At 33.5% G+C, this 27,235-nt stretch overlaps 3 protein-coding genes and 1 non-coding gene across 4 annotated transcripts; 2 read left to right on the forward strand and 2 right to left on the reverse strand.

Moving 5' to 3' along the window:
- The first annotated feature begins 2,983 nt into the window (after positions 1 to 2,983).
- On the forward strand, positions 2,984 to 3,056 carry TRNAA-AGC (transfer RNA alanine (anticodon AGC)). Its single transcript has one exon. It is a non-coding gene; the product is annotated as a tRNA-Ala (tRNA).
- Positions 3,057 to 5,108: 2,052 nt separating this feature from the next.
- LOC105168768 (transmembrane protein, putative (DUF1118)) lies at positions 5,109 to 6,524 on the reverse strand. Its single transcript, XM_011088914.3, has 2 exons — positions 6,216 to 6,524; positions 5,109 to 5,643 (listed from the first exon to the last, which is right to left on the reverse strand). The coding sequence occupies exons 1-2, from the start codon at positions 6,345 to 6,347 to the stop codon at positions 5,200 to 5,202; spliced, it is 576 nt and encodes a 191-aa protein (XP_011087216.1). The 5' UTR covers positions 6,348 to 6,524; the 3' UTR covers positions 5,109 to 5,199.
- A 5,282-nt stretch (positions 6,525 to 11,806) lies between these two features.
- LOC105168769 (pectate lyase) lies at positions 11,807 to 13,949 on the forward strand. Its single transcript, XM_011088915.3, has 4 exons — positions 11,807 to 12,003; positions 12,123 to 12,774; positions 13,148 to 13,390; positions 13,495 to 13,949. The coding sequence occupies exons 1-4, from the start codon at positions 11,813 to 11,815 to the stop codon at positions 13,717 to 13,719; spliced, it is 1,311 nt and encodes a 436-aa protein (XP_011087217.1). The 5' UTR covers positions 11,807 to 11,812; the 3' UTR covers positions 13,720 to 13,949.
- Positions 13,950 to 14,663: 714 nt separating this feature from the next.
- LOC105168770 (isochorismate synthase, chloroplastic) lies at positions 14,664 to 21,133 on the reverse strand. The gene is made up of 15 exons (XM_011088916.3): positions 20,829 to 21,133; positions 20,526 to 20,717; positions 18,572 to 18,825; positions 18,203 to 18,437; positions 17,961 to 18,107; positions 17,774 to 17,845; positions 17,602 to 17,670; positions 17,274 to 17,392; positions 17,102 to 17,159; positions 16,865 to 16,975; positions 16,643 to 16,727; positions 16,440 to 16,537; positions 16,039 to 16,131; positions 15,430 to 15,500; positions 14,664 to 14,911 (listed from the first exon to the last, which is right to left on the reverse strand). The coding sequence occupies exons 1-14, from the start codon at positions 20,955 to 20,957 to the stop codon at positions 15,438 to 15,440; spliced, it is 1,725 nt and encodes a 574-aa protein (XP_011087218.1). The 5' UTR covers positions 20,958 to 21,133; the 3' UTR covers positions 14,664 to 14,911; positions 15,430 to 15,437.
- Between the last annotated feature and the right edge of the window lie 6,102 nt (positions 21,134 to 27,235).

A 27,235-nucleotide genomic window follows, 5' to 3' on the forward strand; every position in this document is an offset into this window, starting at 1 on the left:
TGAGTGCGAATTTTTTTAACTACTGTGTGAGAATATTTCTTTGATATTGCTTAGTGCACAAAAATACTGCTCTTTGGGTTGAAATATTTATGCTTAGTGAATTTGTTTTTCTTTTAAACTGCTAAGTGTTGTTGCTTTTCTATTAATCTACTTAGTGCTTATTGATCTAATCCTCATCTGTTGATATGCTTATTTTTCCCAACCAAGACCAAACCCTTTGTTTATCCCTCACTTGGTCAAGCCCCTGAGGTTGTCGGGTATCTGGTTGAGGATGCTAAGGCCCCCTGAAAATATTATTCAAAATTTGTTGATACTATTCTGTCGAAATTTTTTCTGTATCAGTTGCTATTCTGCCTCATTAATTTTTCGGTTTGCATTTGTTGCTGCTATTAAGATGGGTGGTTATAACTTGTAATCTTTTGATAGAAAATCAGATTTCTCTATTTGTCAATAAAAAATAAAAGGTATTTTAATACAACAATAGGTTTTCAAAACTATTGATGAAAAATACTTTGAAAATATTTCTGAAGAAAAAAGGATAGAAAATCATGAGAATGCTTATTCTTCAATAATTTTAAATCTTTCTGATACCATTTTAAGAAAAGTTGGAAAGCAGGTTCATCAAAAGATTTGTGGAATAAGTTAGAGAAATTATATACTGAAACTTCCTTACCTAATAAATTATTTTTATTTGAAAAACTTTTCAGATACAAACTAGATTTATCTGAAACATTGAGAAAATTTGGATGATTTTACAAAACTAATTCAGGATATTAAACTAACTAGAGATAAAAACATAGATGATTATTCTCCTATTGTTTTATTAAATATTATTCTTGAAGCTTACAGTGATATAAAAGCTGTTATAAAAATGGTAGGAACAATGTAAATTTAGATACTGTTATTAATGGTTTAAAAAGTAAAGAAATAGACCTTAAGACTAATAGGCCTAATCAGGTCCAAAATGAAGTAAACCATGTTAGGGGAAAAATAAAAAATAGAAATTCTGAATATAAACATAAAAGTCATAACAGGTCAAAATCTAGAACTAGGAATGAAAAAACTAAGGGTAGGAAATGATATAATTGTGGAGAAAAAGAACAGTTTATTAAAGACTTTAGAAAGGCAAAAAGAGATGAAAAAAATAAATAAGATGCAAATGTAATTACAAAAGATATTTTTGGAAGAAGTATATGTGGTTTGTTAATTCTTTTCAAGTATTCTTTGCCCTTTCTAACCCATATATGTTCAATTACCTTTTTTTGTTTTGCAAGTACTATTTTTCGGTGAACAATAATGATTGCTAGATCTAGTCTTCTGGAGTTTGTCCTTTTTTTTTTTTTTTTTTTATTCTGATCCATAGTGGAGAATGTTGAAAAATTATGGCCCATGACCCAAATTAGAAAGGCTCAACCCACACCACTCCAATCCACACACTTGGATGGCCAAGTCCATTCCACTACCTTGGCCCGTTCATGTGTTGGCTCAACCCATCTCTCCACCCGGCCTACTTGACCCGACCCGACTCTCTTATTTTTTTTTTATCTCCACCCTTTTTGCAGAAATCCTAATCCTATTTCTATCTTTCTTGTCTCTTCGTCTCTCCCTCCTTCTCTCCTGGGTCTTTCCACCGTCGTTTTCCTCTCTCTTCGATTTCAATGCCCCTATTTCGATATCAATGTCCTCACTTTATATAAATTACTTATGGTGGTTTTCTTAGTATGAGAACAAAACAAAAAATCTTCTTTTTCTCTTACTTCGATTAAAAGTTCTTTATGAACTTAATTCCTTAGTAAAAAGTCCTAAGTGGTCTTGAGTTGGGTCTATGTGACTGAACTTTGTGGCTATTTGAGTGAGTGAGCTTTGGTGGCGTATTTTGGGTGTAAAAGCAACCGGTGTAGTGGTTGCTGCCCTTGGTGGTTGTGGGTTATCCCTACCAGATCTGGCCCTGAGCCATTTATCTCCTTTCTGTTCTTGTTCCTCATTTATTGTTGATATTGTTTTGTAATTATATTTGTTAATATTTCCTCTGATATTTCGGTAACATTGGTTGGTAACATTAAAGGATTTTCATAACCTACGATTCTCTATAATAGTTTGAATAGGTCGGGCTTGTATTCTTTGGGCTCATCATTGGTGATCCATCATGAAAATTAATTTATACTGTATATAATTAAAAGAGATGAGTCTTTTGATGTCTCACATTTTTTGTCTGTCATTTTGTATTTTCAAATATTTAGTGTAAGTTTTATTCATATTGTTTTTTGAGCAAAGGTAGGTTGGGATGGGTCTTAAGCTTTGCTAAATTTAATGGGTGCTTGAAAGGGTTTAAAATAAGTGCTTTTAACTTATTGTTAAAAGTAAATTGGTGTTTGCAAGGGTTTAAAATAAATATTTACCTGCTTATTATTGAAAAGAGTGCTTTTATTTTACAAATTTTATTTTTGGACTACTTAAATTAAGTCGATTTAAATAAAAAATTGTAAAAAATTTCACACCAACTTCATCATCTTTTTGATAGAATTGTAAACATTAAGCTGTTTTTTAAACATTCAGACTTCAATTTTTTTTTTTTTACAATCACCCCTTAAAAGTAGAAGCTATTGCAAACACCCCTTAAATGTTCTTTTTATTTTGCCATTATTGCTATTATATTGCTTAAATTAAATTGAACGAAATAAAAAAACTATAAGCAACTTCTTACCAAATTTTGCAACGTATTGATAAAACAGTAAAATTAAATATTGAACTATCTTCCCAATAACTCAAATTTTATTTTTTTTAACTTTTAACTTCCATTTACTTCTTGCTTCAAGCATTCGTTTGTCTGATTATTATACGATTTTTTGAAATACTTTTTTGACATATTAATCTACATAAATTATAAAACATAAAAAAAAAAGGTTCAAAATCTTATCCTTTAGAGTTTAGACGGGTTACAGCCGATGTTGATTCAATGTTTTGAAAGCCTTGGAACTGTAATGGGGATGTAGCTCAGATGGTAGAGCGCTCGCTTAGCATGCGAGAGGTACGGGGATCGATACCCCGCATCTCCATGATTTTTATCCTTTCTTTTCATTTTGGGCCCTCAAGTTGTAGGCCTTCAATTCCCAAACCAGAGCTGGGCTACTTTTAGTTGTTCTCTAATTTCCCATATGATGATAAACTATTGTCTTCTTTTCTAAACTTAGTATTCCAGACGTATCGAAGAATTGATTATTCAATAGTTATGCTATTCATTCTAAAATGTCTTGGTTAGTTTAATAACACTTAAGGTTTTTTCTTCTTTTGCCCTCCTCTCACTTTGCTGTCTTATTTTATTCTATTAAATAAATTGACCAATATTTTAATAAATTTGAAAAAAAAAAAAGATGATTTCTTGATTGGTGTCTTGAATATATCATACTGAATTCATTTTGGTTAAAAAATTTCTTTTCTAATTATTTTTATCCCTATTTTGAATATGTCATACTGTCTCAATTGTGCCTTGGATAGGGGAGAGCACTCATCTTGAAGTGGATTACCTTGTGATACAGGTTGCTTCCCACAGTTGTTCTAAAAAAACAAGCTTATGAGACTTATAAACCCTAATACTTTTGTAGAATGACTTTACAAGTGTATAATACTAATTCTTTAAATAATAAAGGAACCCGTATGCATCCATCAATCTGTTATAAAACTATGTCCACTCTCTATAATCATCAAATGGGATTCGTTTTCTCTTTTTTTTCGATCATGCGCACAACACCTACTTAAAATTTGAATTTAAACCCCTTCTAAGAAGAAATCTTGAAACCCAAACTATTATACCAACTATTCCGTAAGGCCATGTTTATATTGGGTTATAAAGGGTGATATTCTTTATAGTGTCTAGTAGTATTTTGTTTACTTGCTTTTTAGCTAGCTTGTTACAACTTGGCTTGGCCCAGTATTAAAGACAATTATTGGGTGATTTCAATTACTCAAAGTTTCTGCTGATTATGTAATCAACAGTTAAGGCCATTTTTTCACATTTTTAACTTCCATTTTCATCCTCGGTTTTAGGATATAATGTCGCAATTGCCCTTATTTTTTATTCTTGTTACACTAGTGTCTTGTGAGTTGCGCCTGACACAAGTATGCTAAACTATTCTACATAACTTCACCTTCCCTAACTATTCCCTCACAAAAGAAGGCAAACTTAAAGAACAGGTGAAAATGGCATCTCCACCATATTCCTTCGCATCTTTATTTTTTTTTCTACTAATGGCTTTATTTTTTCTTTTAAAGTCGTCGCTAGTACTCGTCCTACCCATTCATTTTGATGAATGAAAATTTCCTTTTGTTTATTTGGTGCAAGTGACAGCATAATAAACATAGATAGAGTTAGTGACATCTATAACTGAAAAACTCGTTATAATGAACAGTTTGTACTTACATTAATTCGGTATACAATTTCAGCACACGAGATAGAAGGAAGAATAAAGTGGCTCGAATAAAGCCCACAAGGTAACGTAAAACAAATGAAAAAAGGGAGAGAGAAGGTGAAGAAGACATAAGCTCTTTCACTTATTTGACAAATCATTTTGTCCTATTTGAGTTAAAAATATAATTTTAGTACACAATCACTTAAACAATACAAGTCAAGTAAACACAAAAAAATTTGATCATCGACAATATTTTAAGTTAGTAAACAAACTACTAAATAGTCAATTTGAAACCATTCATACACACAATCATACATTAATATTTTTCCACTTAATCTCATATGAAAAAGTAAACATGATCTAAGGATATTGTTGGTATCAAGAAATCTTGTCTTGTTTAACTATGATAAAGTATTCATTGAAAATTTATTTATTTTTTGATAGGTAATTTTTTTTGGAAATTTTCATACATCTTTCTTATTTCGATTATTATATCATTATCTTTTTTTTTTAATTTCCGGTCACCACTCCCTTAGAGATTTAATATTAATTTATTGTTTTCTTATATATTTTATTAAATGATAATATATCATAAATATTTTACTATTAATATTATTAACATTATAAGATTACCCCTCGAGACCTCTTATGTATAGCATGAGATAATACTAATCAACTCAATTGTAATCCAATAAAGAAATATTAAAGAATTAATAATAGCAATTATTTTAAAAAAGTGAATAATACAATAATAGTTAAATTATATATTTGATTATGGCAGCATAATATAGTCTTAATCAGCCTCTTGCAACCCGCCTAAAACAAGTGAACCAACAAACAAGCCCACACCCCCAACCCCAAGCAACCCCGCAATCACGGCCTGGGCAACCACCAGCGGCGCCGAGTCATCCGGGATCACCACCACGGCCACGACTGCCGCCACCAGAATCGGCAGCGCAGCCGAGGCCAAGGCGGAAGGCGAGACGCCTGCGGCCTTTTCCAGTAGACTAAGCAGTCCGAGCTCCTCCGCCTTGGACAAAAGCCCCAACTTCTCAATGGATGACAATGTGACTCCCAACTCCTCCGCCTTGGAGAGTAGGCCGGCTTTCTCCACCGTGCTCAGAACTTTTCGCTTCTCCAACTTCTTGAAAACGTCGACGTCCAGCTCTTCGCTCCCCTCGTAGAATATTCCGGCCCCAAACCATTGTTTTTTCCAATCTGCGTCGTACTTATTCACCTTCAAAGCACAGAGAAAAGAGTAAGAGCAACGCGATGTGTCACATTTGAGCATATCATTCCTTACCCAAAAATACACCATTCCCTATATTAATATTAATGATCATTACTTAAAATTATGATAAATTAATATTCACAAGAAATTACACACTAAATTATCGGTATATATAATTAATGACATATTTATAATAATAATTTAGTGAGAAAATAAATTAAAGCAGCAATTATATTTTTTGTACTGCATTATTAGTATGCATGTGTCACTAATTGTTTTTATTTATAATTTATATATAATTTTTTTTTATCATTAGTCATACCTAATTAGTGAGAACTTTTACTTAAATATTATCACTATTAGAACTACGGAAAATATTATAATAAAAAGAAAATTCTTATCAATTAATACATGTAATTAGTCGCAATGTTAATATTATCGTTTAGTTTTTTGTCTCTAATTTTCACTACAAAGGAATTAATAATTCCCAATTAGAGCAAAACATTTAATAAAAATTTCAGTAGAAAATAGTGCAAATAATACCTTCCTCTTGACCAATAAAAAAAGAAAGAAAATACCTTCTGTTTGGGCGCCATGGCCAAGAACCGCGGCGAATTGCCAGGAAATAAGCGACGGATCCGTGGCCTGGAGGGAAACAAACCGTCTCCTGAGGTTTTTAGGTAATTGCTGGCACTTGTAGCCACTGCCATCTGAATTTACTCAAGCGTCGCTAATTCCGTCGCAATTCCGTTGGATCGGTGGAAATGGTTGTTCCTTGGGGTGTGTTTGGTTTGCCAGTGACTTGTTTTCCGCCGTGGAAGGAAAATTGCTATGGCAAAGAAAATCTTTAGGTCGACCAATCAGAGCGCTGCTTATCCTATCAGGAACATTGAAGGTGGATACTTCATTGGCAAATAAATAACCCTCCACGAGAAACGAAACCCCAATTCTACCCTTGAAATCATATATTTTATTTGTCTTTAAATGTTTTGGGCTTTTAGGAGTATAAAAATTTATTTATTTTTAATATTTTACAACTTATTACATTATTTAATACGTTCAAATCAAAAATTGATTTAATACGTCAATTTATAATTTAAATCAATAAATATATTCAAACAAGACCAAAAAAAAAAAAACATAACAAACTAGTATAGTAGTTGCCAACTAATAGTGACGCATAAGTTTTTACGTGAAATGATATTTTTGAAAAATAATTATCTTAACAATAAATTATGAGGTAAAAGTTTTATAGCATGCTTAATATAGAGATAAGTAGATTTTTTATTTGTTAAAAATAATTAAAAGCACCTATTATAAGTATCTACTACAATCAGGAGTGTTGATTATGTCGCCATATATCACTACAAAAATGAATTTGTCAAAAAAAATCACATGTATGTGATATTTAAAAGTTATGTAATGTGATAATTTTCACATATGCACAACATGTGATGTTTTTCTAACAGAAAAATCTAAAAAATGTTTATATATGACAACGTGCAAATTTTACAAAGTTGAGATGGTACGTTGACACAAAAAAAAAATTTTGATGATAAAGTTTAAAATCGAGATTTACCCATATGTATATAATTACACATTCTAGTTTGAGTTTTAGTCAGTGTAATTCTCATCGTTATAAAACATTTAATTCTAATATCTTGACATCATCTTGATTGTTTGGTATTCCATCATATTCTTACACTAGAAGAAATACAACTTTTCATTATAATTATTTATCGTGATTAAAAGTAACAATGATGATGGATACTTGATACAAGCAAAATTAGCTCGTTGAATATGTCTTTGGACCTGGATTCTTTATGCCAAAGTCTTCACAAGTCTAGAATAGAGGACTTACAGAACAGATGTTAGCACTTTGACACCGAAATCAGTAAATAGTCGAAAAAAGATAAAATTATGCAAAATAAAAATAGCAATGAGCGATGAAAATAACGAGCAAATAATATTGATAGAGTGATTTTATGTAAAGATTTATGCAAAATTACATTGCGGTTAAACCGAGCGAAGAAGGCTTGCTTTTATAGCCTTAGTCCTCCACCGAGGGTGAATGGTCTACGGCATTTGTGAAGTGATCAATTAATGCAAAATAATGCACAATAATTTTGTCCTTGATCTTGCTATTGAAAATTTTTATAAACTTTAGAAACTATGAAACTCATTATTGTGAAAAAATAAAACTTCTTGGCACTAAATTCATATAATTTTGGTATGAGGGTGTTAAAATTATCATTTGATTTTTTTTCCCTTTGTATGGTTAATCTTCCCTTATTTTGTAGTGATCTTAAGTATTAACACGTAGTTTCTTAAAATTCAAGTGGTTTCATCTGCAATTAGCACATTATTTTAGTGTTCATAGATGTGGGAGGCTTTGCAGTTTATTTCAAACATTTATCATAATATCAAATTTGACAAAAGAACACTATATTAGTGTGGAGAAATAAAAATAAACTTACAAATCATTCAATTCATTAATGACAGATTTATGTCTCTTCTACATGCACAGACATACGCACAATATGTTACATGCAATATCAACCATGACGACGCAATTTAACTATTAAAACGACAGCGAGGACGAGTAAAATAATCGCGGTTGCTACAGAAAAAACAAAATATAATTTCTGCTTCGACTTGTTTCCTGTAACAATTTTCAATGAATTACTTGCACTAATCCGGCCATGCTGCTGTGGTAATAATCCGTCTGGTTTTTTGGTGCTCTCGTACTTATGAAATGAAACATCTTTATTATCCCGTGGCTTAGTATTATTGTCCTCGTTAGCTATAGTTATTGCGTGGTCGACGTTTGTTAGTACTTGTTGTTTCTTAGGTATAGTTATGCAGTAAATCTGGTTATCTTCGAACATCCCACTGGCCTCCTCAAGATCTGCGTCCTTTGGAACTTCAAATGTCTCCTCGAAGGTTATGTACTTGTGCTCGGTTACCTGCTTGTCTCCACGGACCACCAGATGCCCATATTTGTTCATGTGTATCGTGATATCCTTAGCTTCAAATCCTTCAATGTAGAACGAAACAAACTTGGCTATCATTGTGAAAAGATATATATGTTTTTATATATTTGTGTGGTAACTATGAAAACTTCAATTTTAGTAAATTATAAAAACTACCCTTATTGTTTGTATAATTACAGTCAAACACCTCGTCACGACGCTTCATAATACAAATTTCCTTCATTCTACTTGTTTTTTTGGCATAAATCTGTATTGAATTCCAATCCCTATTCCAAATATATATAAAACAAAAAGGGAAATCCAATCCCTATTTTACGGACACCAGTTTGGACAAAAAAAATTTGGACCAAGATTTAAATACTATTTCATTAAAGGTTGTGTTCGATATTATGAATAACTCAAGGGATCCAAGTGCAAAATACCTTCACAAAAATTTTAATGTGATGAGAATGTGTTTGTAATTAGGATAAATTTAAAAAATATAATTAATTACCCAACTAAGCATGAGAAATAATTTCCTTTATCCTTTCCTTCATTAAGTACAGGTCCTAATTAATCCAAACGAAGCTACACCATGCAAATCCACCAAAACGGAAGAACTTAAATTGAAAATAAAACATTGGTCATAAAAGAAAAATTTTCTTAGATTAATTATATTTTGTCATCTAAACTATAATCGTTTGGCACTTAAATTTTTTTTTGTGTCCACTTATCATCTCAACTTTATGAAATTTTTCATTTTGTCATTTATAACTATTTTTCATCAAGTTTTTGTCGAAAAAATATTACATGCAGTGCACATGTGATATTTAAAGGTTATCCATATGCACAATATGTGATAAATTTTGGGTAGAAAAATCAACTGACACAAAAAGATTTAGATGCTAAAGTGTAAAAACGTGCATAGTTTCTTGATATATGTTAAACTTTTACGTATCCAGATGAAGTTCGGCCAAATAAACAATTACATAGCAAATTAACATAACATATTACCAGGAAGAGTTAAGCGCAAGTAATGAAAATCGGAATCCTCCTTCCATCCATGAGGTGGCGTAATCTGTCTAAACATCAAGCTCGAGTTCTGCCTATCCAGACGTCGTCTACCTCCAACTGTCGTCGCCATTGATCTTATTAATTACTATGAATAAACTAAAAAGAATATGAGAGAAATTATTGTTGTCAATATTATGAATAATTAAGCTGCATATATATGCATGCTATTTATAGTTGAAGAGTAGTAAATGAAGGACTTTGCACATTGCTTTTCATGGAAGAGAGAGATCATACTGTAAGAAAAATGTTCTTTACTTTGTTAATTTGTCAGATTTGTATATTTGAATGACCCTCTTCTGGGGGCTGCTAGGTTTCAAGCATTGAAATATTCCCTACTTAAGGTACATGCAATTTGCTAACATTAAATTTTGTTGAGTTGATCCATATAATTAACATGCAGTGCCCATTTAGAAATAAGATTTACTTGGTTTGGTCATGGGTTGTTTATAGAAAAAATTATTTTTTCAGTCCTTTAATTTTAGCCGCTATGAGTTTTAATCTCGTAATTATGTTTTTTTTAATTAAATTTTTTAAGTTTTAAAATTGATAAGAAATAGTCTGAATTAGAGGTTCTTTACAATTTTTGACAAAAAGTTAAAAACTAGCAGAAAATTAACTGCGTGGCATTAGTTTTCAAAAATCATTTTTTTTTCCCACATTGATTATATTTGAGAAACAATATAATGAAAAATTTTCTTAAAAGGAAAAAAAATTGGCAAGTTATTAAGAAAATTGTGAGGACAACTAGAAGACGAAATCCATCAGAATTTGGTTAGAATTTGACATTTGCCCCTCATGTGAGCCCTAAGTTCAAGCCAAACCGCAAGTTCTAATGAAGTTTGTCCTCAATGTGGCAATTCTTTAAGTTACAGGGCTTAATTATCAAATTAAATTTATGGAGGACTAAAATTAATGCCACCCCTTATAATTATGGGCCAAATTACAATTTTTCCAGACAACTTATTACATTTTTATATTTTTTAATACAATTTTGTAAGATCATTCCGTAAACGCAAGGTAGATGATAGTTGATCACATTTTTATTAATATTGTAAAGATTGTGCAAGTCCTTGAGGTTGCTAGTTCGATCTCGAGGTCGCGTCGCTGCTCTTCAGGTTGCTTACGTCCTCGGACAGTAGGTCGCTAGGTCGCATCGCTGTTCTTTAGGTCGCTTATGACCTCGTCCAGTAGGTCACTAGCTACCTCCTTTTTGTCTTTTTTATACAGTTTTGCTCTTTTGTCCTTTTCTGTATTATTAATCTATTTGTTAGGATTTTTCTGTTATTCCTAGATTTGGTTAGTTATTAGTTTGTTAGCTAGACCCTTTCTCTCGTATTTATACACTAGCTTCCATTGTATTTTTCTTCTTCTTTTTTTTTTTTTTTAAATAAACACCCGAAGGTGGGGAGGCTTTTCGACGTCCCCATCCCTTCTCCATTGTATTTTTCTTCTTGATATTGAATGAATACTAGTTTTTCTCCATATTGATTTGAGAATGGAGGCACTATTCTTCTTCTTCAATTGAGAAGTTTGCAAATATCAAACAAAATTAACTTGGCATCTAAGTACTTTGTTTACAAAAATATCAGTGTCACAAAATATTTTGGGGTACACCATAATAAGAAAATATATAAACTAACACATCAAATTAAAAAAACAGAAAGAAAAAAAAAACAACTTAGACGCATTATCGACACTGTAAAAATATTGGCATCGCAGTAACACAAACCATCATTTGTAAGTGAATGTTTTTTTTTTTTTTTTTCTATATTAGTATAGGTAATGCCCAAGTGGTAGAACAGTATATATGTATATAGACTTCAAACCATGCATTCTCCACATTTCCCTCCTAAGACATAAAACAAGAAAACTATAATCATTCCCCACCTTTTTTCCTCCTACCTTCTCTCCTTCTCATTGTCTAGATATTGCATTAATCTTGTGGTATTTCGCTCTTTTTATTTACCGGATTCATGTATTTATAAGTTGGTAAGTCTCCAGTGTTAACAGTTCACACCATGTTATTACATACACCTAGCTAGTTTGTACATAGTAGGTGAAAAATAAAAAATATATATATATAAAAAAACCAGAAAAAAAAAAAAACAATTCCATTCCTTTAATAAAGAATGGATTCCATTAGGCATAGCTTAGTTTTCTTGATTTCTCTTTTTGTGGTTTTCACCACAGTGGCGGGTAATATCGGTGTTCACGATGCCGTCTGGCAGGAGCGCAGAGAAGCAGCAAAGAAAGCCGCTCGCCAGGCCTATCAACCTAATCCTGGAGAAGTCCTAGATCATCTTAACGAGAATGTTCATAAGTAAGTTGATTTCTTTATTGTGTATTTACATATTGTCCAACATGTTTATGAGTTGAAATCCCTCGAATTTTTCGTATATTATCACTTCTAAAAACGTCAATTTTGATCAATATATGAAGATCAGTGGAAGGTAGCAATAACCAAAGGAGAGGCTTAAGTAAGTACAAGGGTTCATGCCTAGCTACAAACCCTATTGATCAGTGTTGGAGGTGCCAACCGAATTGGGCTAATAATCGGAAGAAATTGGTGGATTGTGCTCTAGGGTTTGGCCGCCACACGACTGGAGGCAAGGCTGGGAAGATGTACGTGGTGACCGACCCCTCGGACAGTGATCTAGTTAGCCCTAAGAAGGGAACTTTACGGCATGCTGTGATCCAGCCGGAGCCACTTTGGATCATATTTAAAAATAATATGAACATTAGATTATCTGAAGAGCTTATAATGACAAGCAATAAGACAATAGATGGGCGTGGAGCGCAGGTGCACATTGCTAACGGTGCTGGCATAACCCTACAATATATACACAACGTCATCATTCACAATATTCGGGTCCATGACATTAAGACCGGAAATGGAGGTATGATTAGGGATTCGGCTACACACTACGGTTTTCGTACGAGAAGCGATGGAGATGGAATTTCACTCTTTGGCTCCACGAATATTTGGATTGATCATGTTTCTCTTTCTAGATGTGACGATGGCCTCATTGACGCTATTGAAGCTTCCACAGCCATCACCATCTCCAACTGCCATTTCGCGCACCATAATGACGTAATAATTTCATCTTTTTGCTAATTAAGTGAAGTAAATAGACATTTGCTTGCTTTCATTTTCATTTTTTTTAGTATGACATATATACTAATAAATATCATTCACACTAAAATATCAATGCAATTTAGGAAAATAAACATTTAACATATGTTAGATACTAAATATTAAATTATTATCCTGTTTAACACTAACATACAAAGAATGAATCTAGAAAAGAAAAAAGAAATCTTGAAAATACTGAAAATTGAAACTGAAAGTACAAAAAAGTGGATTTCCCTTATAAACTTTCCAAATATTGTTTCTTTTCATAAACAGTCGTTAACTACGACGTTTGTGTTGACCAGGCATTGACAAATGCTAGATGCAAGTGCAGGTATTGTTGTTTGGAGCAAGTGATAGCAGATCAGAGGACCACATAATGCAAATAACAGTAGCTTTCAATCACTTTGGCAAGGGTCTAATCCAAAGGATGCCCCGGGTGAGATGGGGTTTCGTGCACATTGTCAACAACGACTACACTCGTTGGCAGATGTATGCCATCGGCGGAAGCCAGCAACCGACCATACTTAGCCAGGGCAACCGCTTCGTTGCTCCCGACAATCCATTTGCCAAAGAGGTATATATATATGCATCATTTGTGTGTGTGATCTAGATATCGAGCCTGTTTCCATTCAAGAATTGTATTTTCATTAATTAGTTGTCTACTTCGTGGTGTTGTAGGTGACCAAGAGAGATTATGCAACGGAGAGCGTATGGAAGAATTGGGTATGGAAATCAGAGGGAGATGTTATGAACAATGGAGCATTTTTCGTGCAATCAGGAGATGTTGCTCATCACAAGTTTGCAAAAGGCCCTGACATGGTAACCCCGAAACCAGGCGGGTTTGCAAGTAAACTCTCTCAATTTGCAGGCCCCCTAAATTGCATTCCGGGAAAGCCCTGTTAGCAGCAGAACTATATATGAACTGGTGTTCGAGATACCTTAGTTTTTCCAAGTAGAAATTGGTGGAAATAGTCGGGAAATTCGTTCTGCTCCTACAGTACTCCCCTCAATTTAGTTTCTTAGTTGAATGTTGGGTATGACAACTGATAAATTCTGATATAAAATCCATGTTCACAACTGTATAGAGAAAGGAAGTGCTGGTGCAATGCAAAATGAGAGAAATAAAAAATGATTCTTCGCATATCAAGAATGAACTGTTACAGAATTCTTGTTAAATACTGATACAGAAGGCGGCAAGAGGAAGAAGAAAACTGTTTAACTAATCTGACAGATTAACGAACTAATAGCCACGTCAGCTGCTAACTAAGCTCCAGTAGGAAGACACGTAAACATACAAAGTGCGACTTTATTATATACACAAGTGCGAGAACATTCAGGTTGCAGAAACAGAGTCCGAAGAAGAAGAAGAAGAAGAAGAAGCTGGTGTGGAGGAAGGAGCTGACTCTGATTTCAACAAGAACAAAGAGATATGTACTCCAACCTCAAATTTATTAATATAATGATTATATGTCTGGATTCTGTATTCTCAACTGCTCACTAGAAAAAAATATAATTTTCAACTACAATTAATTAATATAATAAAAAAATTCAAGACATACAAATCAATTACGACTTTACAACAGCTAGTCGTTGCTTCTGCAAGTGTAGAGACATGGGTGTTTCGACTATGACTAAAAATCATAGTGAATATTGATCAATTGTGTTAAAAATTTAAGTTTATACTTTGATTTTGTTTAACTACGGCTAATAGTATTGATTTTATCATGATTTTTAACTTGCCGTCATTTATAGATTGCTTTGCACATCAACATAAAATGCAAAATAGAAAAAAGCTGGCTGAATATATAATACAATAATTATAATCACAATAATAATAATAATTGGTATATTCATTAAATTTGCTCCTTTATTGCCATACCATAAATTACTGTGTTTGATACAAAGGAAGACTATACAGAGCATTGGCTCTTAGGACACCTTTCTCCTGCGATAGTCTTCTCTACATATGCGTTTATGTACAACTTTTCAAGCATAATCAACGTATAAAGAAAGAAGGGATGCAGCTGATTTAATTTCATTGCAAGTCAATAATTCGTCGCCACCATGATCGTCTCTTTAATATTACTTTGATAATCTGTCATCAAAAACAAGTTGCAGAAAATAAATTCAATTCATTCAGCACTAACATCTTTCCCTTTGACGCAACCAATATATCAGATGCTAGAAGCAAAATTCATCATTGTTATGGCATCAAAGGGAAAATAATAAGTAAACAAAGAAAAAATAAATAATGATTTCCATATAAATAAAAAATAGTGGAGGCATCGATGCTGGGAAAATTGTATTTTTCGTCCCATTTTATAGGGCAAGTATACTTTACGTCCCGTTAATTACAGGATTCTTATCAATGCATCAGATTCCGTTAGTATTTTGGTAGAGAACGCCGTGTCTTTATTCAGAAGACCAAAGAGTTAAGGACCATGTGCTCTTTTCCATCAAAACACTAACGGAATATGACAAATTGGGACTAAATTAATTTTTATAATTTATGAAATATTAATGATAATTCTAATAAGGGGTTGAAAAGTATAATGACACTAAGATATGAGGCGAAAATTGTTATTTTCCCTTGAGATGCTCAAAGCCACTCACCTGTTGATTTACTGTTCAATTCTTTCCATCATCGGCAAACGAGGCGCCTCAAATTTCATCAATTTTGTGAACTACAGAATGCCACAAAGGAAAAAGTTCAGAGGCGGCGTATAGGATCAGTTTACAGTTTACAGTTTACGAGAAAAAAGAAAAATGCCCGCTGTATCATGAATGATAAAACATGTATGGTGTAATAATTTGCGGAAAATTTTTTAGTTTTGCTTATTTAACTAATGGCAGATTTTGTCCTGTGGGAATCTGTTGGCGATTAGCCTTGTAATTTAAAAGAATTAATACATTAAGGACAAAAGACCTGCCAAAAATTATAAATACTCTGGAAAGTGGCATGTGCACCTCATAGAGCGTGGCTAGAATCCCCAATTTTAGAGCTCACGGGAGACTCACATGCCACATTCCGGCTATATTTGCAATTTTCAGCATATCTTGTCTTTAATGTTCTAATTCTTTTTCGAAAAACAATTTGCAGGTCTTGTAATGGCCAAATTGGATTCCAGCAAGACAAAGAACTACCATCCTTTGTAATTATGAAACCAAAATTACAATTTTCCATTGATTTATTAGATACAGTAAAAGCAATCAAACAGAAACCTGTGAGGTCTTTAGCTCCAATTCCTTCCATTCCAGTGCCGGATCACTGCCTTCCACTATGCCTGTTCCAGCATAGAGCAATGCTCCAACACCCTGTAGACATATAATAAACGTCAATATGTACTCATTTCATCAATGTAGTTCTCCAGAATAATGTACTGAAATATTATTAACAAGATAATCATGCACTTTCAGGCTGAAATAATAAGATGTCTCTTCTACTATTTTATGAAAAATTAGGAAAAATAAATTCACTTAATTTCCCTAGATACATGCATTTTTGTTGTTGTTGTATCCGCTGTATCTACATCGTATAATTATTTTTTTTGTTGATGTGTCTATATCTGCCCCTCGTACATGGATGTATAGTCAATAAATAGAGGCTTATCAGCTATACTTACCTTACCAACCAGTGCTGATCTTATTCCCACAGCAAATTCACTCTCAGCACCACCAAACCATCCCACAGGACCAGCATACATTCCTCGGTCAAACGTTTCTGCATAAAAGTTTAAATGTTAGAGAGGAGGATGATTTAATATTAATATCTTAACAAGAACCAAGCTATTGCTTCGAATGCAAATGTACTTAGCAATATGCATACCGATTTCTGATATTAATGTCCGTGCCTCTTCCATAGGATACCCACAAACAGCTGGAGTGGGATGAAGACAAGACAAAATCTTGAACTGAAAATAGGCAAATAATCAGAAGTTCATATTTTAGATGTGGAAAATGTAATTTTCTTTGAATATGCAAGATCTTAAATAACGATCTTATGCGATAGCAGTACATGATTAGGCCTCGAGTTAGCAAGTATATATACCTCATCATCTTCTTTCCGCAGTGTGCCTGTCAGTTGTGAATAGAGATGTTGAACCCGTGGAAGTTTGCGTAGAGCTTTGTATGGTTCGACTAATGTGCTTGAGCAAACAGCCTAAATACATGATCGGCAAACAAACAATCTTGTTATTTAAATTTCACAAATGAAATAGAACAATAAGTGATCATTCACTTAGATATGTTGTTGATCTGCACTGCAGAGCATATAAGTTTGGCTTGCCTCGAGTTTTGTTCTAACAGTCTCCCTCACTACGGAAAATTCGTGGTCATCTTTGGGGCTGCAGAAGAATTTGAAAATAATACCTCGGATTAAAGTTAAGTTCAACACATTCAAATGATCACCAAAAGAACGTTAAAAACTTAGTTCAGTCCAGAAGAGAGCGACAGTTAACCTGGAAAGTAAATCATTTCCTATCTGTAGATCTAGAGACTCCGTTGCACCTCTAGCTCGTGTTGCAGCCAAAGCCTCGCTGGAAACCTTGAGCCAGTTTCGGTAAAATAGTCGCTCTGGCTACTCAAGCATCAATGGGTACATGAAAGAGAAGGATTATTAAACCTTGGCATCACAATATTTAGTAAAAGTCTAAGAAAAAATGAAATTTTGGTTGAATAGGTTGAAACCTTTCTGAAATGTTCAGATTTTGAATGTAATATGTCCTTGTATATGACTAACTATTGTGGCTAACTTTCAGAACAAATAAGATAGTAAATATTACTCACAGTGTTCCCAATGAATGCAGGTGAGTCAGAAGGTTGAAGACAAAATTGATAAGCTTTATCCCCTTCAGCCTACAAGGATTAAGCATTGCATACAAATCAATCACCTTATTCTGTATATATATAATTCTTATACATGATGTGTAAAAAGCCAATTCTGAACCAAAAAGAACACCTGTAAACATCCCAGCCATTCTAAAGGATCAATCTCTACTGTTGCCATTCGGCTGCTACGTGCAAGAACAACCTGTTTTTCAAGAAAAATACATGCATCCAAAACAGAGTGAAATAGAGAAATGTGAGACGAAAGAAAGAAGCTTTATGGTACATGCTAAAAAAGTTTGACATGTTTAATGTTCGACCTTAACTAGTGGTGAATTTTTTCGCCTTATCAAGTCTAAAGCTTGCTTAATAGATGAATGCCAAGAAGGTTGATCGGGAACATGAGCTTGGTGGAGTACAACTGCACGATGGGCGTTGTCAGTTGATCCCCGGATATCAGATGAAATCTGAAACATAATGTGTAGGGATTGAGACAGCAAGACAAAGAGATGAAGTTTTGATAATCAACCCTAAACAATGAAGAGGAAAATGAAAGTTAGACCTTCCACATTGTGGCCTCAAGCGCGGCCATTGCTTCTTCATACGTCATCGACAGGCGATTGTCCCACGCAACAGTTGCAGAGATCATTGAACTTCCTTCAAACTCATTGAACTCCACCTGAGGAACCATGAAATAAAAAGAACCGAAACCCCTCCACTCAGGGGCAATATCAGCCCTTGCGTCAAACCGGATTGCACCGTATGCACGAATCAACGGACACCTTTTAGATAAGAACCTTTCCAAGAAAATTACATAAGCACAGTTAGGACTCATAAACATAAGATCAGAAACATACGTGCATTTGATATGTATGTGTGAGAGTAATTTATATCCTAAGAAGAAGTTGCTTGGGGGGGTGCATGCATTTACCTTCTGATGGAACGCCAATCGTCCAAAGAAAAGGGATTGAGATCGCGAAAGAAGACTGCAGAACCCAATCCAGCAACACTGATAAGTTTATCTTGCTGATGATGAGAAGAAGCGTGGCCATTGCCGTTGCCGTTGGGATGATCAATGCGTGGAACAAAGCTGGAATCGCGGCCGGAGAAATAGCAACGGGGAAGAAGGTTTTGGGTCTGGGAACTTAGCCAGTCAAGTGCCTCTATGTGCTGCTGGATGGGCACCTAATTTACAAACCCATACCCATTCCCTTTAGTATGTACTTCGTTCATAGCTAACTCCAACAACGAAAATCAGCAAAGTGATAAAATGGTTTTTAATTAATTAAGTTTATATATTTTTTTAAAGAAAATTAAGCTTATATTATAAATATTTTTTTCTCCCAAACACTATCCAATTAACTTTTATCTATTTTCAAGATTTTTATAAATACTATTTTATTTTATTCTACGTGTTTCAATTCCACAATAATATATACGTATTAACTACTAAAAAATTAATCAAACATTCATTCAATACTTACTTATTATAATTTTTTAATATATTACTAAACAATAATTACAAAATTATAATTTAAAATTTTAAAATAATTATTAAATATTAAATAATATTTCATTCATATTATTAAATAATAATTAATAAAAAGACAAAAAACAAAAACAAAACTTGAGTCGCAATAACGACTCCAACTGGGCAAAAAATTAAAATGGTGAGTTGTCATCCGAAATGGGTTGTTCTCTTCGCTGTGAAATTTCAATTAATCAAAGGAACATAATTGTTGTCTTCAAATTTAAAATAATATAATAATTAGTTAATTATATCCCCTTGCCCGACACTCCAACTACTCATGAGACAAGATTATGAAATATTCTTTTCCAAAGTTTCGGACTATATAATACACATTTTATTAGAACGGCAATTAATTATCGCGACTCTGAATAATGAAATTTATGTCTAATGATCATTATTTTGGCAATATTATTTAAGTCCATCCTTATTTTAATTTTGTTATATTAGATATATTAAGATATAATTATTGCTTCTTTTATTTATAAAATAGAAAGAAAAAAACTAAACTCCTGTCCCTTGCTACGGCTTGTCGTTTCTCCAAAATATGCATATTTTGGATGTTTGTTAATTATATTACGTCATGTATATAATTGTGTTATATATATACATATGTATGTACATATGCAAGGAATTTTAAAATGCATATAACTTGTTTGTATAAAATATAATATATTTTCTCATGGTTAATTGTCATAATTAAAAGGTAAAAAAACAGTATCAATTAACTATTAATGTGCAATGACTACTAGATATTATTTCTGCAAGTGATGTCAAAACATTAGCCACAACTAAAAATCATGCCAAATATTTTGGTCATAGTTGAAATCACAGTAAATGTTAATTATCAATGGTCAAAATTTAAGTTTTCATTTTATAATTTTGTGGTAGATAATATTGATTGCCATAATTTTTAAACCGTCGTAATTTATAAAGTAAAAAGTAATTTATTTTTTTATAGTGATAAAATAAAAAATCTATACTATTATAAAATATTTGTCATGCCAACTTTTGAAAATTCAAATTTTTCTTTAATTCATTCATTCTCTTAAAAAAAAAATTTGTACATAATAGAAATTTTAATATTTTTATTAAACCACCAATTACAATTAATTTTTTCTCAATCACTTCCTCGATAGCTTCTATCTTTGGCTTTACCTTTGTTTCTTTTCACAATTTTTTTTCTTTTACTGTTCATCTCACGTTACTATTCTTTTGTAAATGCTCGGAAGAACCACTAGAGACAGCGGGCAACTCATAATTTTAAAATAGAAGATTCAAACTGCCTAGTTCCTAGGAATTCATGAACCTGTTGACATAACACCATCGCAACGTCATCAAGTCAAAACACACATACCTGAAGACGGATAATCCCGGAGTCGAACGGAGGAGGATTGTCCTTCAAGTCAAAGATGGCGGAGTTGAGACGGTCGGCAGCTGACGCGGGCGTCGGAGCGACGGGAAACGTTCGTGTTTCTATGGTGCCAAGAGGAGCTCTAGGGTCACCTCCACATCCATTCATGGACAGAGAACTGAGTTCTTGATATTTCTACGCCATAAAATGCAGTATGTAGATCAGCATATATAGATCAGTAGGCCTTACACAATTTCTACATTTATAATTACGAGAAACATACGAATATCATCATCAGTTTCTTACATGATTCGAGAAACTAAGTGATTGTTTTGCAATTGCAGTTGGGGATGATGATGAGAAAGAACATCTCATGGACTCCATGTCCATGAAACGGCCTGTGCAGCACTTAGAAACAATGCCCGCAGCAGCCATGTTATACTCAATTGTGTGTGTGCTTTTTTGCAAAGTTGTGGGCAATTATTAAGCAAGGAGCTTGGTGTATTTATACACAAATCAGCCTCCGGTCAAGTCCATCATTCAACAAATATTTAAGTTTCATGATTGAGGGCTCACTGAATAAGAATTATACATTATTGAGTCATAATTTTTTTGTTTAAATTAAGAGTGAGTTAATTACACTTAGACCCGCTTTGAAAATATAAAATTGTACTTTCTCCTATGATGCTTTTGAAATTACATTTGCACCCTCTATTTACATCTGTACATTTTATTAGAATTTTGAGGGAAAATATTAACCATATTAAAAAAAAAATACATTAACTTCTAATATTACGCCTCATTGATCAGCGTTCTGTATAAATTATTGACAATATGGTTAGTTTTTTCATTCATCAAATGCTACTTTTAATCCAATGAGAATAATTGTGGAACAATACCTTACTACAATTACATCCTTTTGAATTTATATATACATTAGAAGAAATATAATTTTTTTACTATGGTTAATTACCTTGGTTAAAGCTAAAAAATCATTACAAGGACTAACTAACCACGGTTGCCCGCTATTAACTGTTGTTTTTGCAAGAGAGGCCAAAAACATTTGTTACAACTAAAAACTGTAGCGAATATTTTGGTCATAGATAAAATCATAGCAAACATTGATTAAGCGTGGTCAAAGTTTAAGTTTTCACATCAGTTTGGTCTTACCCAAGTAGATATATTATTGATTTATTATAATTTTTAATCATAGTGATTTATAGTGTAGAGAATAATCAAATTTTTATTGTAATATTATATTTAAATATAATTAACCCTTAAATTAATTATTACTATCTGACATTATTATGTTAGTAAACGGATGCATCACATGACTACTATATAAAGAATTCAACTCGAGTGGCAGATTTTTCCTGCAGTTGGGGCTTAAAATTGGAGCAGCCATTGCTATAGGGCGTGTGTAAATAAATAAATAAAAATACATATAAATATAAGAATCTGAAATTAAAAGAAAAATAATGTGACGTATAAATGTTAATGAGCTGATAATGATTCCACATGATCACGTGTATGGACAGCGGGCCTCTTGGACAGGCTGCAACGAAATGTTGATTGAGATGCCGTCCAGAAAAATATATCATCCATGTTGGAGATACTCCTCTACGCGTGTTTGGTAAAAGTTTATACTTTTTTAAATATTTTATTTAAAAGGATGGATAAATTATTAAACTATAAGAAATTATACTAGAAATAATTTAATATTTAATTATCATAATAAATACAAATATTTATAATAAATAATTATTTATCACGACTATATAACGATCGTTGATCATGATTTTTACGAGGAGAAAATTATAATTTACATCTCATAATTTATTCTTTTTTGAATTTTGATTTCATTATTTTACGACTCAGCAAATTTATTTTCATAAGTCCAAAAAATTTGCAATTTATCTCTCATTACCAATTGTTAATGGAAGAAGCGTGTGCAATGCTCCTTCCGTTAACAATTTAACAGAAATGGATAATGGGATGTAAATTGTAATTTTTTTGACTTGTGGGACTAAATTTGCTAAGTCGTAAAACAATGGAACCAAAATTACAAATGAGTAAATTATTAGATGTAAAATTGCAATTTTTCCCGGAGTTGGCAAATGAGAAATAGGAAATGGAGTTGTGACCTTCTATAAAAAATATTTATATGGCTCATGTCCAATTGGCCCAATTTCACATGCTAGTTATAGGATTTATTAATATTTTAAAAGTTGGGTTATTTTCAAGTAATATACATGTCCGCCTAATTTATACCAAAATGATTTCTCCGTCTCTATTCTTCCCTCTCTAAATAAAATTTTGATTTCAACAAAATAATTATTTTTTGTGTGTGTATATTTTTATATCATTATTTTTTTTAAAGTATTTGCAATGCATTAGTTGGTTTAACCCATAAAGAAAGTTATTTATTCTAAATTAAATATGGTGTTAGTTGTTTTAGCCAATTAAAAATGGTAAAATACAATCAAATTTCTTAAAATTTGTAATTCACAAATATCTTTTGATTGTTTAAAAAATTATAAATACGCTTCTAATTTTAACGTCAATTTAACGAGTTGATTACATCCCATAACTTACTCATTTGCGATTTTGGTCCAATTGAACTACGACACAGATTAAGTCTCACAAGTCTAAAAAAGTTGCAATTTAGGTCTCATTACCTATTTTCATTAAATTGTTAACGGAAGGGCATGTGATAGGACATAAATTGCAATTTTTCGTTTTTGCGAGTATGTCTGAAGCATTTGTCATGGTTAAAAAGCTATAACAAAAATATTGATCCATTGCAAAAGTAGTTTTTTTGGTGGATAACATAAGTTTTGCGTTGGATTTTCTTTAACTATAATTAATAATAATTATTTACAAAATTTTTAATTCATAAGCAATAATAAATTTTCTTCTTACCGTTAGAAGCGTTTGGAAGTAATAGTTATAAGTAGAAAAAATGATGCGAAAGTATTGTTGGAAAATTATTTGGTTTCAAGTAATCGAAACGACGTTTTGAAATAGTACAATCGGATTTAAGAAATCAAAAGCAGTAAAGCCACGTTGGAACAGATAATATAAAGCAATCAGAAACGCTATTTACGACAAGAAATTTAAATAGAAAACTTACAACGAGAATTGTATCGTAACAATTCTCAATCCAATTAAAGTCATTAACTTAACCAAATCGCAGAATAGCTGCTTGCCTTGAAGAAAATATACGCCCCGTATCAGCAGTGCACCGGGTGCAACGTAATTTCTCCCAGGATAAGATGGTTACAGTTGTTCGGTTTTAGCACTATACCGAAGAACACCTCGAACAACACTCAGAAACTTATCGAAACAAGAGACTCAAATACCAAAATTTGAGTATATGAATGCCTAAGCAAAAAGAGGGCACACGAGAGTGAATAGAGGGGAAATTGAGGATTGTTTGTTGTATTTTCAAATGCAGAAAATTCAGCTTTATATAGAGGCTGATTCCTCCAAAAATGAATGCTGAAATTCATGGCCTTAATGACCTTCAAATCAATTTTGAAGGTTACAACATATTAAACCTCCACTAACGGCAGAATTGCAATCAAACCTAATTAAAAAAAAATTTGAAACAGCTGCATCAGTAATGAAATGAAACTCATTCAAATCTTTGAATTTCAAAACAACTTTTGAAAAACCTCAACAATCCCCCACAAATTCATGGATTTGATCTCAAGTTTCCATGACTTGCTTTCAACAATGGTACCTTCCGGTTTGAACCACTGTCTAAGTTATCTGACATCAGTTATCACCAGGTCAAATGGAACTAAGCCTTGAATTTAAGCCTGTAAGTGTGACAACGTATGTCAGTAACAACAAGCCACCAGCTTTGTGTTGATCTTTAGGGTTGACACTTAGGCCATGTGTCCTGATCCTGTTCATGAATGCTTTCAGGAATAACCCAATTCCTTAGTTGCGGCCAAACAACGACATTCATTTAGTTGGGCGTCTCCAGGGATGCACTGCTAGCATCTCGTCTCATAAGACTTGACCCCATTCAGAGTTAGACTCTTACTATACTAGCAGTAGCAGCACCTTCCAGAATTTCAGGGGACAGACTCCAGATACAAAGTATCAGTCTATTTGGTGCTCCGACATACCCTTACGACTTGTTGATACCACATTGAACCTTCTTTGTGGGATCTCCACTCAAAAGGTTGGGTTGCCGTCGTAGATATGTCACTCATGGGTTTTCAGTCCCATCCCCAATCTGGACTTATGAACTTGTGACAGATTCAATCCTTTCGTCAAAGGATCAGCCACATTGTCCTTTGTTCCCACAAAGTCAATGCCTATTACTCTGTCTGACACTAATGCCCTTATAGACTTCAGTCTAACTTGGATGTGTCGTTTAGTCTTTTGATTGTATTTACGACTCCTCACCTTTGCTATTGTGGTTTGACTATCACAATGTACAGCAATCGGTGAAAGAGGCTGACTTACAATGGGAAGTTGTGATAACAACCCAAATAGCCATTCTGCCTCGGTACCAGTCGTATCTAACGCACATAACTCGGCTTCAAACGTAGACCGGGTTATCAAAGTCTGTTTTGCAGACTTCCAGGAGACTGCTCCCCCACCTAAGGTAAAAACATATCCTGAGCACCCATTACTCCCGGAGTTTTTGGCTATCCAGCTAGCATCACTATATCCCTCAAGAACAGCAGGGAATCTGCCATAATGTATGGCCAGTGATACCGAGCCCTTTAAGTACCTTAGTACTCTATCCAAAGCACCCCAATGAGTTTTGTCAGGACAACTAGTGTATCTAGCCAACTTAGAGACAGAAAATGATATATCTGGTCTCGTGCCATTTGCCAGATACTGTAAGCTCCCAATAATTTGGGAATACCTTAGCTGTGCAACCGGAACACCACTTTCATTTTTGAATAAAGCTACAGAAGGATCATATGGTGTTTTAGCAATTCTACTGTTTTGATAACCAAATTTCTCAATTATCTTCTCAACATAATGAGATTGAGAAATGGTTATCCCATCAGTTGACCGAGTCAACTTGATACCAAGAATCACATTTGCCTCACCCATATCCTTCATTTCAAACTTGTGTTTCAAAAATGACTTGGTTTCGGTAATAATATCTAGACATGATCCTATTAACAGAATATCATCCACATACAGGCATAAAATTATCATTTTATCTCCTTCAACCTTGCAGTATATACATTTATCATTCTCATTTACAGTGAAGCCAAATGCAAGAATAGTTTTATCAAACTTTTCATGCCACTGTTTGGGTGCTTGTTTAAGTCCATATAGAGACTTAACAAGTTTACAGACTTTATGCTCGTTACCATGAGCTACAAACCCCTCAGGCTGATCCATGTAAATTTCTTCCTCGAGTTCACCATACAAGAAGGCTGTTTTCACATCCATCTGGTGAATCGGGAGATTATACACCGAAGCAAGTGCTATAAGCACCCGGATTGTAGTCAATCGAGCTACCGGGGAATAGGTATCGAAATAGTCTATTCCCTCCTTTTGTTTAAACCCTTTGGCCACCAATCTGGCTTTAAACTTATCTATGGTCCCATCAGGTTTCAGTTTCCTTTTAAAAATCCACTTACATCCAATAGTAGTACACCCCGGAGGGAGATCGACTAGTACCCATGTTCCATTGGAAACAATGGAGTCCATCTCACTTTTGACAGCTTCTTTCCACTGCTTGGCTTCTGAAGAGGCCATAGCATCTTTGAAAGTTATCGGATCATCCTCGATGTTGTAAGTGACAAAGTCACTTCCAAAATCCTTGACGATCCTAGCTCTCTTACTCCGTCTAGGTTCATCTGACTCCTCATGAGTCTGATTAGAACTACTAGGACCAACCCCCACATTTGACATCTTTTCCACATGTTCAGGAATAGATGTGGAGGTAAGTGAATCATCAAGCGAAACATTAGAAGGTATTCCTGTTTTTAAAGGAAATACATCTTCTAGGAATACAGCATCACGAAATTCGACTATTGTGTTGACCTCAATGCCTGGAATTTCTGATTTAATAACCAGAAATCTTAAGGCATAACTTGTCTCCACATAGCCCAAGAACACAGCATCGACAGTCTTAGGACCCAATTTCTTTCGTTTGTGTTCTGGGACTAGCACTTTTGCTAGGCACCCCCACACTCGAAAGTATTTCAGGCTTGGTTTCCTACCTTTCCACAACTCGAAAGGAGTACTCGTATTGTGTTTCAGAGGGACTCTATTCAGAATATGACAAGCCGTATTCAAAGCCTCTCCCCACAAATACTTTGGTAACCCAGAGGTTAGTAGGAGACTGTTAATCATGTCTTTGAATGTTCTATTCTTTCGTTCAGCCATCCCATTAGACGAAGGGGAATAAGGAGGAGTCTCTTCATGAATAATGCCAAATGTTTGACAATATTCATTGAACTTACTCGACTCATATTCTCCTCCTCTATCGGACCTTAGTCTTTTAAGTTTCTTACCAGTTTGGGTTTCTGCTTCATTTTTAAACAAAATAAATTTGTCTAAGGCTTCATCCTTATTTTTCATGAGAAACACATAACAGTATCTACTGCAATCATCTATAAAAGTGATAAAATATCGTTTGTGGTCCCTGGTCAAAACTCCATTGAACTCACAAATATCAGTGTGAACTAAATCAAGTATTTCCGAATCCCTTTCAATTGACTGAT

Source organism: Sesamum indicum, linkage group LG8 (genome assembly GCF_026168435.1).
Source record: "Sesamum indicum cultivar Baizhima isolate 11 linkage group LG8, ASM2616843v1, whole genome shotgun sequence".
Taxonomy (NCBI): domain Eukaryota; kingdom Viridiplantae; phylum Streptophyta; class Magnoliopsida; order Lamiales; family Pedaliaceae; genus Sesamum; species Sesamum indicum.